The sequence below is a fragment of the Chiloscyllium punctatum genome, chromosome 5, assembly GCF_047496795.1.
Source record: "Chiloscyllium punctatum isolate Juve2018m chromosome 5, sChiPun1.3, whole genome shotgun sequence".
In the NCBI taxonomy this organism is placed as follows: domain Eukaryota; kingdom Metazoa; phylum Chordata; class Chondrichthyes; order Orectolobiformes; family Hemiscylliidae; genus Chiloscyllium; species Chiloscyllium punctatum.
Genome location: NC_092743.1, coordinates 80112180 through 80125447, shown reverse-complemented (window position 1 = coordinate 80125447; position 13268 = coordinate 80112180). Strand labels below are relative to the sequence as shown.

General features: G+C 40.1%; 1 protein-coding gene across 1 annotated transcript in view; it reads left to right on the top strand.

The window, feature by feature from the left end:
• The window catches only part of LOC140477185 (brain and acute leukemia cytoplasmic protein-like), a 38564-nt gene extending 35828 nt beyond the window's left edge, over positions 1-2736 (top strand). Inside the window, exon 3 of the mRNA XM_072570634.1 lies at positions 402-2736. Coding sequence (XP_072426735.1) covers positions 402-515 — 114 coding nt within the window. The 3' untranslated portion in view covers positions 516-2736. The remainder of the gene's footprint in view (positions 1-401) is intronic.
• The last annotated feature ends 10532 nt before the right edge of the window (positions 2737-13268 follow it).

Below are 13268 nucleotides of genomic sequence, written 5' to 3'. Positions count from 1 at the left end.
GCCACTTTCTAGGTGCCCAGTATTCTGCCAGGAGTCAATTATTTGTAGTCAGAAGCTCATGAAGAGTAATACCGTCCTCAAAATGGCTGAGACATCCCACTGGCAGGAACAAGCTGGTAGTGCAGCCACTCCTTACTTCTTCCACATCTGCTCCTATGCACTAACTATTGGTTATCAAGCTGTAACAATTTTTCAGACACATCACCTCTAGTCACCTGTTCTCAGGTATTCAATTTTCCACCATGAACTTTACCTGCATACATGTCAAGCCTATAATGGGATCAGACAGATACTTAACTTGTTGACATGTGACAATCATTTTGCTGTGCATCTTAGTTCTGTATTGTAATATGATGTCTCTGATTGTTCTTATATTTAATAATTTGTTTCTGCTCACTTAGAAGAAAAAATGGGATTCCAACAAGATGCCAGCAAAAGAAGTCAGCATTCGTGTCACAAAAAGTATCTGTTCGGTTGAGTCAGATGAAACAAAAATGGAGAACTGCATGAAATAAAGGAAAACAATTAACCCAGGAGCTTATGGGGCACAGAGATCAATACTGTGCTCTCTACAAGAGATCTATTGCCTCAGAAAAAGACTAGCAACAATGAAACACTGAAAAATACCTACTAAGTTGAGTGGAAAATAATTATTTCTTTGTGCCTTGAGAATCAACATTTGAAGATTTGTGGAAAAATTTGATCATGTAGATCTTCTTAAAATATTTTTTCAGAAAGCAAAAGTAATCAATGTGCCAAAATGTATCATTGATTTTAGCTGAAATTTTAAGTGTACACAAGATCTAAGTAACTTGAATTATGCACGTTGGTTTTTCTGATAAATCTGTTGGTCTTTTCTGCAGATGGAACCAAACAGACAATTATACACTAATTAAAAGGCCTCTTCAGTTCTCATTGAGCTATGTAAGCTGGTTTCAAACCTCTTTAAAAAAGCTTTTGATCCTCTCTCAATGTTTCTGTCCTGTCCAGGTTTTTGTCATTAAGGTTTGGCAGATTAAGTGTATTCCACGTGAATTCCCTCGGTATTGTTTTAAATTGCCTAAAATAAATTCTTAATACATTCACTCTTCATTTCCAATTCCTTTTCCCCTGTGCAATGTTCTATTTGTTTGTGCCACAAAATGTATTTTATGGTGAATTACCCATCTGTATTTTTGTCTCTTTCACCCTGGCAGTTACCACTTACAGCATCTGAGTGGGATTAAAGAGTCTTATCGTGGTCAGTATAAATGCTGCAGAGTAAGATATAGGTTTAACTCTAACTCTCCAAATCAGAGCAATTTGCTGTCACCCACTTTTCCAGAGGATCAGCCATTTGAAGGGATGGGTTTCCAGTGACACAGTGGGTAATGTTCTGCCTCTGAGCTAGATGCTCCGAATTCAAGTCTACTTTCAAGACTTGATGGCCTTGGAAGGTGTGTCCATAATGCAACCAAACATGATGATTATCATGAGTACCAGTTCGTAAATCCTTCCCATACATGCCAATGGTAGACAGTAAAGGTTGGCAACATTCCCAGTCAGCAACATGATAGTAAAAGAATTGGAGCCTCCATCGTCACTAGACATAGCATTGCGATGCACTCACAATGCTAAGGCATATAATGTGAAGTGCTGAAAAATGGGCTTAGAATAATTAGATGGTTGTTTTTGCATAGCATGGACATGATGGACTGAAAAGCCTTTCTCTGCACTGTAGATCTCTCTGAATCTATGACTCTCAGCCCATTTGATACACATGACTGAGCCACCACATAACAATAGGCAATTGAAAAGTGAACTGAAGTCAGTTCTGACTTCAGATACTTCATACACATATGTAATCATACAATTTACAGTATTGAGGTAATCAGTTGACCGATCATGTCTGTACCAACTCCCAAAAGAGCTATCCAGCTAGTCACATTCTCCAGCCCTATCTTCATGGCCCTCTAAATTCATCACTTTCTAATATATATCTCGCTCTCTTTTAAAACCTCCGATGGAATTCGCTTTCATCACACTCCCAGGCAATGCATTCTTTATCTTAACAACTCTCTGAATAAAGATGTTTCTCCTCATCTCACCTCTAGCTCCATTGCTGACAGTCCAAAAATTGTGACCCATAGTTACTAACACACTCACTAGTGAAAGCAGAATATCCTTCTTTAATTTTGAGCACCTCATTCAGGTCACCACTTTATTGTATCTGCTCCAAGGAAAATAAGCCCAATTTTTCTAATATTTCTAACATATTATATCTAAAATCCCTCATTTCTGGTTCCATTCTAGTAAATCTCCTTTGCACTCTTTCCAGAGCTTTAACATTCTTCCTTACATAAGCTGCTCAAAACTAATCACAAAACTCCAAATGTGGACTGATCAATGATTTGTAAAGATGTAGCATCACTTCCTTGCTTTTACACTTATGCCTTTACTTATAAACAATTAGGAGAGTGTGAGGACTGCAGATGCTGGAGATCAGAGACAATGAGTGTGGTGCTGGAAAAGCTCAGCCAGTCAGACAGCATCTGAGAAGCAGGAGAGTCGACGTTTTGAGCATAAGCCCTTCATCAGGAATGAGGGAAGAAAGTGGGGACAGCAGAAGCTGGAGATCAGAGGTGATGAGTGTGGTGCCGGTCAGGCAGCATCCAAAGAGCAGGAGAGTCGACATTTCAGGCCTAAGCCCTTCCTCATTCCTGATGAAAAGCTTATGCCCAAAACATCAGCTCTCCTGCTCCTCAGATGCTGTCTGACCAGAGGTGCTTTTCCTGCACCACCTTCTTTGCCTCTACTCTAAGAATTTTATAAGCCTTTTTAACAATTGTTTCAATTTGCCTGGCTGCCTTCAGAGAATTATGAATTAGAATCCCAAACTTCTTCTGTTCCTGTAGTCCCCTCAAAGGTGTACCTTTGAGACTGTATTGTCTCACCATACATTACCTCACATTTCTCTGCATTGAAATTCATCTGCCAGTGTGCCTGCCTATTTGGCTAACTTGTTAATGTCCCTCTGAATCTCTCAGCATCAACTTCACAATTCACTATTCTCCCTAGCTTAATATTATCTGAAAACTTAGAGATATTGTCCTCAACACCCACATCCAAACCATTTATATATATCAAAAAAAAGCAACGGTCCTGTGGACTATCATTTTCAACTCATCTCAAATCTGACAAATGCCCATCTATACCCACCTTCAATTTTATATCTTGTAGCCAACGTCTAATCCATGCTGTCAAAGACCAATCAATCCCAAACATTTCTAATTTGCTAACCAACCTAGCATGTGGCACCCAATCAAATGCTTTCTACCAGTCCAAATATACAACATCACAGCACTGCCCTCATCCACTGCCTGTGTCACCTCATCAAAGAATTCAATCAATTTGTCAGACATGACCTCCCTGACAAAGCCATGTTGACTATAAAGTATTAATTTATTTTTCTCCAAGTACATGTTTACTTTGTGCTGTATTTTGGCCTTCATCAGTGTTCCTCCTATTGATGTCAAAATAATAGGCCTGTGGTTTCCTGGGATATCCTTTACCCCTTTTTTTAAACAACAGTGTCACATTCACAATTTTCCAGTCTCCCAGAACTAATACTGCATTCAGAGAGACCAGGAAAGTTCCTGTCAATTGGTCTTCAATTTGCTTCTTTACCTCTTCCAGCAATCTACAATGAATCCCATCTGAGCGTGGTGACTTCCCTACCTGGAATGCTGCCAGCCTTTTTAATACCAGTATATCACTATACTACTCAGTTGCCCACATTTTCAACTAAGCCATTGTCACCATCTTCTAATTTGGTAAACACAGAAGGAAAGTACTCATTTAGTAATTCTGTCATACTCTTTTCTTCAGAGACCAGCTTACCTTGCTTGGTTCTTCTGGGACCCATTCTATCCTTCACTAATCTTTTACAATTAATAAGCTTAAAGAACATATCACTATTTGGTTTAGCACTGGCCTGCCATCTTTTTGTCATGCTATCTCTGAGTCATCCTTATTCCACTTTCGCCTCTCTCCCGCATTTGAAACACTTTTTCTGATTTCTATGGTTATTATTATTCTGGTGTGTATCATATACCACCTTTTCCTTTCTTATTTTCACATTTATATCCTTATTCATCCAGGCATTCTAGTTTTGGATACCCTGTATTTATTTTTCAACTCTAAGTACCATGCTTGCACACCACTCTGTTTTGAAACTCTGCCATTTCTCATCTGCTGTTTTATCCACCAAAATGTATTTCCAATCAATCTGCACCAGGTCAACTTTTAGATGCCTGAAATCTGACCTTTTCCAGTCTGGAATCTTAATCATTGACTGATGTTTATCATTATTTTTGCATGAACAAAAAAAATGTACTGACTTTATTCCTTAGCAACCGACAAAAGGTTATCCAAGACCTTTTGATTAAAGTATGAGGGGAGGGTACAAGTCAATTTCACAATTGCTTTAATTTGAGTTATTACTGTTTTATATTTTCATTGTCTTTGAGTTTGGGCTTTTAATGGCAAAATAAGTAATATGATACAGAGTAACTTTGAATTCCTTTATTAATTCACTTAAAAAATATTCCTTTGCATGTTTAATGCAATCCTAGCAAATTCATGTCAGCATTTTGTTTAATATATTTTGTGGTTACACACAAGAACCAAGTTGTGTTCATGCCTCACTGATATTCTTGCCGATCTATATTGGTTCCTGGATACAAAAACCGTGATTCTAATTTGTTCACATTGGGCCAAATCTCCTGGACCCACTTGAAGTTTTAGCAGGACGGGAGGGGAATTTAAGTGGGCGGGAGGCAAAGAATTCCAGTACTCACTGACACAGTCTCTAAATTTTGTTCCCTGTCTTATGTTTCCTTTGATGTAGCTCAGTGGCAATTATTTTCTGATTAGGCTGCTATGAAGCAACTTGGAGCATTTCACTACATTGAAGGCGCTTTATAGATATGAATTGTTGATACCTTATAGGAATATTTAATTGTCCTTCCTAAATTTACTTGAGTTATTAAACTTACATGAGGAGACCACACCCATTGCTGTAAAGAATATTTTTAATGGAACAACAAAAAAACAAATTAAATTCTAAATAGTACCTGATGGAAACAAGTTTGAGTGGAAACTTGAAACACAAACTCATTTTGAAAATGATTAGTATTTTGAACATTGTATTCACCTAAGTTGTAATTCACTCCAAAGCAGAAACACTATTCTGATGGTTTTATGAGAAAAAGAGCTCAATATGTAATTTTGAATTAAATTAGGTCTACCTAGAATGTAAACATCCTTTCAAACTCAGTGAGCATTGCATTGTCACCTCTGGAAACTTTAATTCCATAATTTTACATTATCATTTTACTAAGTTTCAATTGTCACTTGTTTAATGCTTTGTTACAGTGCACTACTGGGGCTATTTAAACTGTTTGTATATTTAAAAGAGCAAAACATAAAACCTCATTGTGGTAATCAAATGCATTCACAATATGCATAATGTACCTTAAACATTTGTATGACCATGGTGGGTTTTTTTTAACACAGTTTTTGAGGCCTCGCTGCAGAGAAATATTTTTAAGGTTTGGGACAGTCCTGTGAAGTCCTTAGCTGTATTAGCCAGTGCTCCGATGAAGTGGATATATAGATAACAAAGTTACCTTAGAGTGCCACGTAAGTGTTAATGCCATATTAGAAGAAGGAGATCTAAATGCATCAAAACAATTGGTTTTACATATGAAAGACCATGAAGGTTTTATTTTAAAAGGTCGATCTAACATTTGCTTGTCGGATGGAAGGACGCTTGAAGCTTAACTGAGCCGATAAAATTCTGAAGTGACTACTTCAAGCTGTTACATTTAACTATGGTTGTATAATGGCTCCAGGAAGAAGATATCTGTAATTTCAGTCTAAAAGTTGAAGTCACAAGTGACTTAAAGTTACAGAAGTTTTAGATACAGAGACTCTACTCTTACTGTGTATTGTCTTGTTGGTTTGGTTGGATTATATCTTGGTTTTATCTGTTAATAATTTTTGTTTTTTTGTGAAGTCAATTCTGCAGCATTGTATGTTATTGTTCAATGAAATTCCACTTGGTTAAAACCAAAACAGATCAAAATATGACCTATCAAACTAGATTTCTGTCTAGGATCTGAAGTGTCAGGTAATAACATCAGCTGTATTTATAACAAAAGTCATCTGTTTACATCTTTCTATTATTAATGTTCACTGAATGTAATTGCTGTCAAAAATGGATTCAATCATAATATGAGACTTAAATAAAGGCAAATTACTGCAGATGCTAGAATTCTGAACCAAATGCAGAGCTGACGAAACTCCCCAGTTCTGGTAGCATCTGTAGAGAAATAAGACAGCTAATCTTTTGAGTCTAGTATGATTACCTTTAGAACTGACAAAGAATCATACTAGACTCAAATCATTAACTCTGTTTTTCTCTCAATGAAATTAGTTTTGATGTGTCAAAGAATGACCAGAAAAGTTACATCTTCTTCAAGGTGGATTCCACTCATCCTATTCATGTACAAGCAAATTTAGTCCTAGCATGTGTCCCTAACTGAACACATCTGAAATAAATTTGCTGGTCACCTTCCAGCAAGTTACCAACAACTCGTCATCCAGTCCTGGTGATTCATTACAGCCATAAGAATTTATCTCTTAAATGTATTCCCAGTTTCTGATAAATATTACACTTAACTTCCTCAAGTACTTTTGAAAGTAAACAAAGATGATGGAAGGTATTCACATTGACTTTTCTTAATGTACATCCAAAAATATTAGAAATTCACAAAATGGATAGAAAAAATGTGTACAACATCTCAATATGCTAATGTGTCACTCATGAAGAATAAAATAATAGCGTTTAAACTAAGGTGCATGATTTATAATTTTGTGGATCTGTTGCAAAGAATGACTGACACAGGCTCCTGTTTAGTCCACATGCACAAAGCTGAAAGGGTTCGAGCAACACTTAATCAAGCAAACGGCTCAGCTTCATATGGTTTTTTTCTGTGACTTTGAATCAAATTCAAAGAACTTCTGGAAGTCCTACTTACATTTCCTCCTTTATATTTACGATTAAAAGCTACGTAAAAATATCTAATATGTTTTCTATTTCTGTGTACATGCCAGCTGCTGAGGAGGTCTAACTATATCAAAACAGCTGGTTTCATGTAACTAAACAACAAAAAGTTTTATTTTAACATTTGCTTGTCTGATAGAAGGATACTTGAAGCTTAACTGGGCATTCTTACGACTGCAAAACTATAACTAAAGGCACCAGGAAGAAAGTATTAGTTTCATTATGAAAGTAAAACAGCTATTTTCAAATGTCCAAAATGACAGAGAAGTACAGGTTTAATGTGAACATTTGCACAGCAGTTTCATTAATAATTTGGAATGCTCTAGAACCTCCTGTGCAATGATTTTGGAATTGAATCAAGAAAAGCATTTGAAAGGAAAATACAGACTTACAGCCCACTGCCATTATTTTTACCATAACACCTTAGGTTTTTGAGTTTGATCTCTCAGAGCAAAATTCCCCAGAAATGTAGTCCCTTGTAATCTGGATTTATTTAGTTAACCCAGAATGCTAACAATAGATCTTTGCTAGCTTAACTGATATTGTCTTTTGTTTCTGAAGTCGGAATGCCTTACTGACATATTGAAGCTATTTTATTTCTTTTTCTGAAATGATTCAGTTATTTTTCTGTGACGCATTTGGCATAATATTTTGCTCAGTGAATTATCAGCATTCTACCTGGATGCATCACTGTGTGTTGGCTAGCATATATTCATTTGATATTGTACTGGAAGTTGAATCATATTATGACCACATATGCAATTTTGGTTATGTGAAAGCATAAAATAAATTACTTTCCATTTGCAAATAAAAGTGTAATGAATATGGTATGTTCTTATATGTTTCCCTTTTTCTGTTTTCAATATAGTTTATTGAAGTTTGTTGCAGTGTCAACAATACAGACTGAAACTGGGGTTGATTCACAGATCCACCTAAAAAGCAGATCATTGCTATACGCCCTCGATAATAGATCATCACTACCCCAATATATTATAAAATTTTAATTCATAATGTTCTACACTTGAGAATGCCTGTTTGCCTGGTGCTCTGGCTGCTTTTGGCCCCAGACCTCAGGCTGCTCCTAGCTCCAGGTCTCACACTCCTCTCAGCTCCAGGCCTCAGGCTGCTCCCAGCTCCAGGTCTCACACTCCTCACAGCTCCAGGCCTCAGGCTGCTCCCAGCTCCAGGTCTCACACTTCTCACAGCTTCAGGCCTCAGGCTGCTCCCAGCTCCAGGTCTCACACTGCTCACAGCTTCAGGCCTCAGGCTGCTCCCAGCTCCAGGTCTCAGACTGCTCACAGCTCCAGGCTTCCAGCTGCTCCTAGCTCCAGGTCTCACACTCCTCACAGCTTCAGGCCTCAGGCTGCTCCCAGCTCCAGGTCTCACACTCCTCACAGCTTCAGGCCTCAGGCTGCTCCCAGCTCCTGGTCTCACACTGCTCACAGCTTCAGGCCTCAGGCTGCTCCCAGCTCCTGGTCTCACACTGCTCACAGCTTCAAGCCTCAGGCTGCTCCCAGCTCCAGGTCTCACACTCCTCACAGCTTCAGGCCTCAGGCTGCTCCCAGCTCCAGGTCTCACACTCCTCACAGCTTAAGGCTTCCAGCTGCTCCTAGCTCCAGGTCTCACACTCCTCACAGCTCCAGGCTTCCAGCTGCTCCTAGCTCCAGGTCTCACACTCCTCACAGCTCCAGGCTTCCAGCTCCAGGTCTCACACTCCTCACAGCTCCAGGCTTCCAGCTGCTCCTAGCTCCAGGTCTCACACTCCTCACAGCTTCAGGCCTCAGGCTGCTCCCAGCTCCAGGTCTTGCACTTCTCACAGTTTCAGGCCTCAGGCTGCTCCCAGCTCCAGGTCTCACACTCCTCACAGCTTCAGGCCTCAGGCTGCTCCCAGCTCCAGGTCTCACACTCTTCACAGCTTCAGGCCTCAGGCTGCTCCCAGCTCCAGGTCTCACACTCCTCACAGCTTCAGGCCTCAGGCTGCTCCCAGCTCCAGGTCTCACACTGCTCACAGCTCCAGGCTTCCAGCTGCTCCTAGCTCCAGGTCTCACACACCTCACAGCTTCAGGCCTCAGGCTGCTCCCAGCTCCAGGTCTCACACTCCTCACAGCTTCAGGCCTCAGGCTGCTCCCAGCTCCAGGTCTCACACTCCTCACAGCTTCAGGCCTCAGGCTGCTCCCAGCTCCAGGTCTCACACTGCTCACAGCTTCAGGCCTCAGGCTGCTCCCAGCTCCAGGTCTACACTCCTACCAGTTCCAAGTCTCAGGCTGCTCTTAACTCCAAGCCTTGGGCTGTTTGATAATCCAGCCCTTGGGCTGTTTCTGGTTCCAGGCCTCAAGCTTCCCACATTTCCATGTCTCAGACTGCTAGCTGCTCCTCAGTCACAGAATTGTTCTGTCCTGCATTTGTTGCTGAACAGTAAGCCTGCAGCAGGATACATTGTTGGGGGTGGGGGACAGACAGAGTGAATGTGAGAGAGAGAGAGAGAGTGAAAGAACCTTCTTTCTAATTATGCCTCATATTTTTCTATATTATATTTCATCAGAAAATTTTGTCCCTTCATTTAACTGTCTACATCCCTCTGCAAGCTCTTTGAGAATTATTCACCACTTTCCTTCCCAACTATTGCCTGCAAAGTGATTTAATTTGATTTGATTTGATTTACTGTTGTCACATGTGCCTAAGTATAGTGAAAAGTTTGTCTTGCAAGCAATACAGGCAGATCAAAACATACAAAGATGTAGAGATCTAGGGTGTTTAGACAGAGAGAGGTTTACAAGGTTATAGCTGCACAGGAGGTGCACTAAAGTAAGATCAACATTAGATTTGAATTGGAGAGGTCCATTCTGCAGTCTAATAGCAGCAGAGTAGAGCTGTTCTTGTTCCTGTTGGTACATATGATTAAGCTTCTGTATCTTCTGCCTATAGGAAGAGGTTGGAAGTGTTGGGAAGGGTTGGGAAGGGTCTTTGAGGTGTTGGCAACATTTCAGCAGGAACGAGAAGTGTAGATGGAGCCCGTAGATGGGAGGGTGACTTTCATGATTGTCTGGGCTTTGTACACAACTTTCTGTAGTTTCTTAAAGTCCTGGGCAGAACAATTGCCATACTAAGCCATTATCATCCAAATAGAACGTGTTCTATGATGTATTTATAAAGGTTGGTGAGGATCCTTGTGCATATGCCAAATTTCCTAAGCCTTATAACAAAGACATTGTTATGCCTTTTTTAACCATGATTTCTACGTGGGAGGTCCAGGACAGATTGTTAGTTATTGTCACTCCTAGAAACTTGACCTTCTCGACCCTCTCCACCTGAGCTCCATTGATGTAGATAGGGGCACGTCCTATTCCTTTCTTCTTGAAATCAATGATCAGTTCTTTTGTTTTGCTGATATTGAGAGAGAGGTTATTATCATCATACCATGGCACCAAGCACTCTATCCCCTTCTTACATTCTGATGCAACATTGTTTGATATCCAGCCTACAATGGTGGTACGGTCAACAAACTTATAGAAGGTGTTCGTATGAAATTTGGCCACATAATCATAGGTAGAAGCAGTCCCTTTGGTTCAACTCATCCGTACTGATCAGATATCCTAACCTAAGCTTTTCCCATATCCCTCTCATCCCTTCCTATTCATATACCCATCCTGATACCTTTTAAATGTATTTTACCAGCCTCCATCATTTCCACTGGCAGCTCATCCCATACATGCCCCACCCTCTTTATCAAAAAGTTGCCCCTTAGGTCCCTGGTATATCTTTCCCCTCTCACCTTAAACCTATGCCCTCTAGTCTGGACTCCCCCACCCCAGGAAAAAGACCTTTTTTTTTATCCTATCCATGCCCATAATGATTTTATTATAAACCTCTATAAGGTCAACCCTCAGCCTCTGACACTCCAGGGAAAACAGCCCCAGCCTATTCAGCCTCTCCCTATTGCTCAAATCCTCCAACTCTGGCAACATCCTTGTAAATCTTTGCTCTACAACCCTTTCAAGTTTCACAACATCCTTCCGATAGGAAGAAAACCAGAAATGCATTTAATATTCCAAAAGTGACCTAACCAATGACCTGTACAGCCGCAACATGACCTCCCAACTCCTACACCTAATGCTCCGACTAATAAAGGAAAATATACCAAACGCCTTCTTCACAATCTTATCTAGCTGTGACTCTACTTTCAACAAAATATGAACCTGAACTCCAAGTTCTCTTTGTTCATCTGCACTCCTCAGGACCTTACCATTCGGTGTACAAGTCCTGCACTGGTTTGCTTTTCCAAAATGCAGGACCTTGCATTTATCTAAATTAAATTCAATTCGCCACTCCTCGGCCCATTGGCCCATCTGATCAAGATCCCTTTATACTCTGAGGTAACCTTCTTTGCTGTCCACCACACCTCCAATTTTTTGGTGTCATCTGCAAACATACTAACTATGTTCACATCCAAATTATTTATATAAATGACAAAATGTAGTGGAGCCAGCACTATCCTTGGGGTACACCACTGGTCACAGGCCTCCAGTCTGAAAAGCAACCCTCCACCACCACTCCCTGTCTTCTACCTTCCAGCCAGTTCTGTATTCAAATGCTAGTTCTCCTTGTATTCCATTAGATCTAAACTTCCTAACCAGTCTACTGAGGAACTGTGTTGAACACCTTACTGAAGTCCATGTAGATCATGTCCACAGCTCTACCCTCATCAATCCTCTTAGTTACTTCCTCAAAAAACTCAATCAAGTTTGTGAGACATGATTTCCCATGCACAAAGCCATGCTGACTATCCCTAATCAGTCCTTGCCTTTCCAAATACATGTAAATCCTGTCCCTCAGGATTTCCTAATAGCTTATACACCACCGATGTCAGGCTCACTGGTTTATAGTTCTCTGGCTTTTCCTTACCATCTGTTTTAAATAGTGGCACCACATTAGCCAACCTCCAGTTCCCAGCACCTCACCTGTGACTACCAATGATACTAATATCTCAGCAAGGGTCCCAACAATCATTTCCCTAGCTTCCCACAGAGTTCTACAGTACACCTGATCGGATTTTGGGGATTCCACTTTTATGCATTTCAACACATCCAGCACTTCCTCCTCTGTAATATAGACATTTTTCAAGACACCTCCATCTATTTCCCCACATGCTACATCTTCCATATTCATCTCCACAGTAAACACTGATGCAAAATACTCGTTTAGTATCTCCCCCATCTCCTACAACTCCACACAAAGCTTGCCTTGCTGATCTTTGAGGGGCACTATTCTCTCCCAAGTTAACCTTTTGTCCATAATGTATTTATAAAAAACCCTTTGGATTATCCTTTACCCTATTTGCCAAAGCTACCTCATGTCTGATTTTGCCCTCCTGATTTCCTTCTTCATTATATTCCTACTGCCTTTCTACCCTTTTTAAGATTCATTCGATCTCTCCTGTCTATACTTTCTTCTTTTTGTATGTTTCCTTCTTCTTCTTAACCAAGAACTCAATTGCACTAGTCAACCAGCTTTCCCTACTCCTACCAGCCTTTCCTTTCACCCTAACAGGAATATACCATCTCTGGAATCTAGTTATCTCATTTCTGAAGGCTTCCCATTTTCCAGCTGTCCCTTTACCTGCAACCATCTGCAGCCAATCAGCTTTTGAAAGTTCTTGCCTAATTCCATCAAAATTAGCCTTCCTCAAAATTAGAACTTCGACTTTTAAATCCAGTCTATCCTTTCCTATCACTATTTTAAAACTAATAGAATTATGGTTGCTGGCCCCGAAGTGCTTCCCCACTGACACCTTCATCACCTGCCCTGCCTTATTTAAATAGTGGCTAATGTGGTGCCACTATTTAAAAGACTTGGTCAAGCTTTGCACCTTCTCTTGTAGGTACATCCACATACTGAATCAGAAAATTTTCTTGTATACACTTAACAAATTTCTTTCCACCTAAATCCTTAACACTATGTCAGTCCCAGCCTATGTTTGGAAAGTTAAAATGCCCTACCATAACTAACCTGTTATTCTGACAGACAACTGAAAGCTCTTTCCAAATTTGTTTCTCAATTTCCCGCTGATATTAGGGGATCCATAATACAATGGATGATCATCCCTTTTTATTTCTGAGTTCCACCCAAATAATTTCCCTGAATGTATTCCCAGAAATATCTT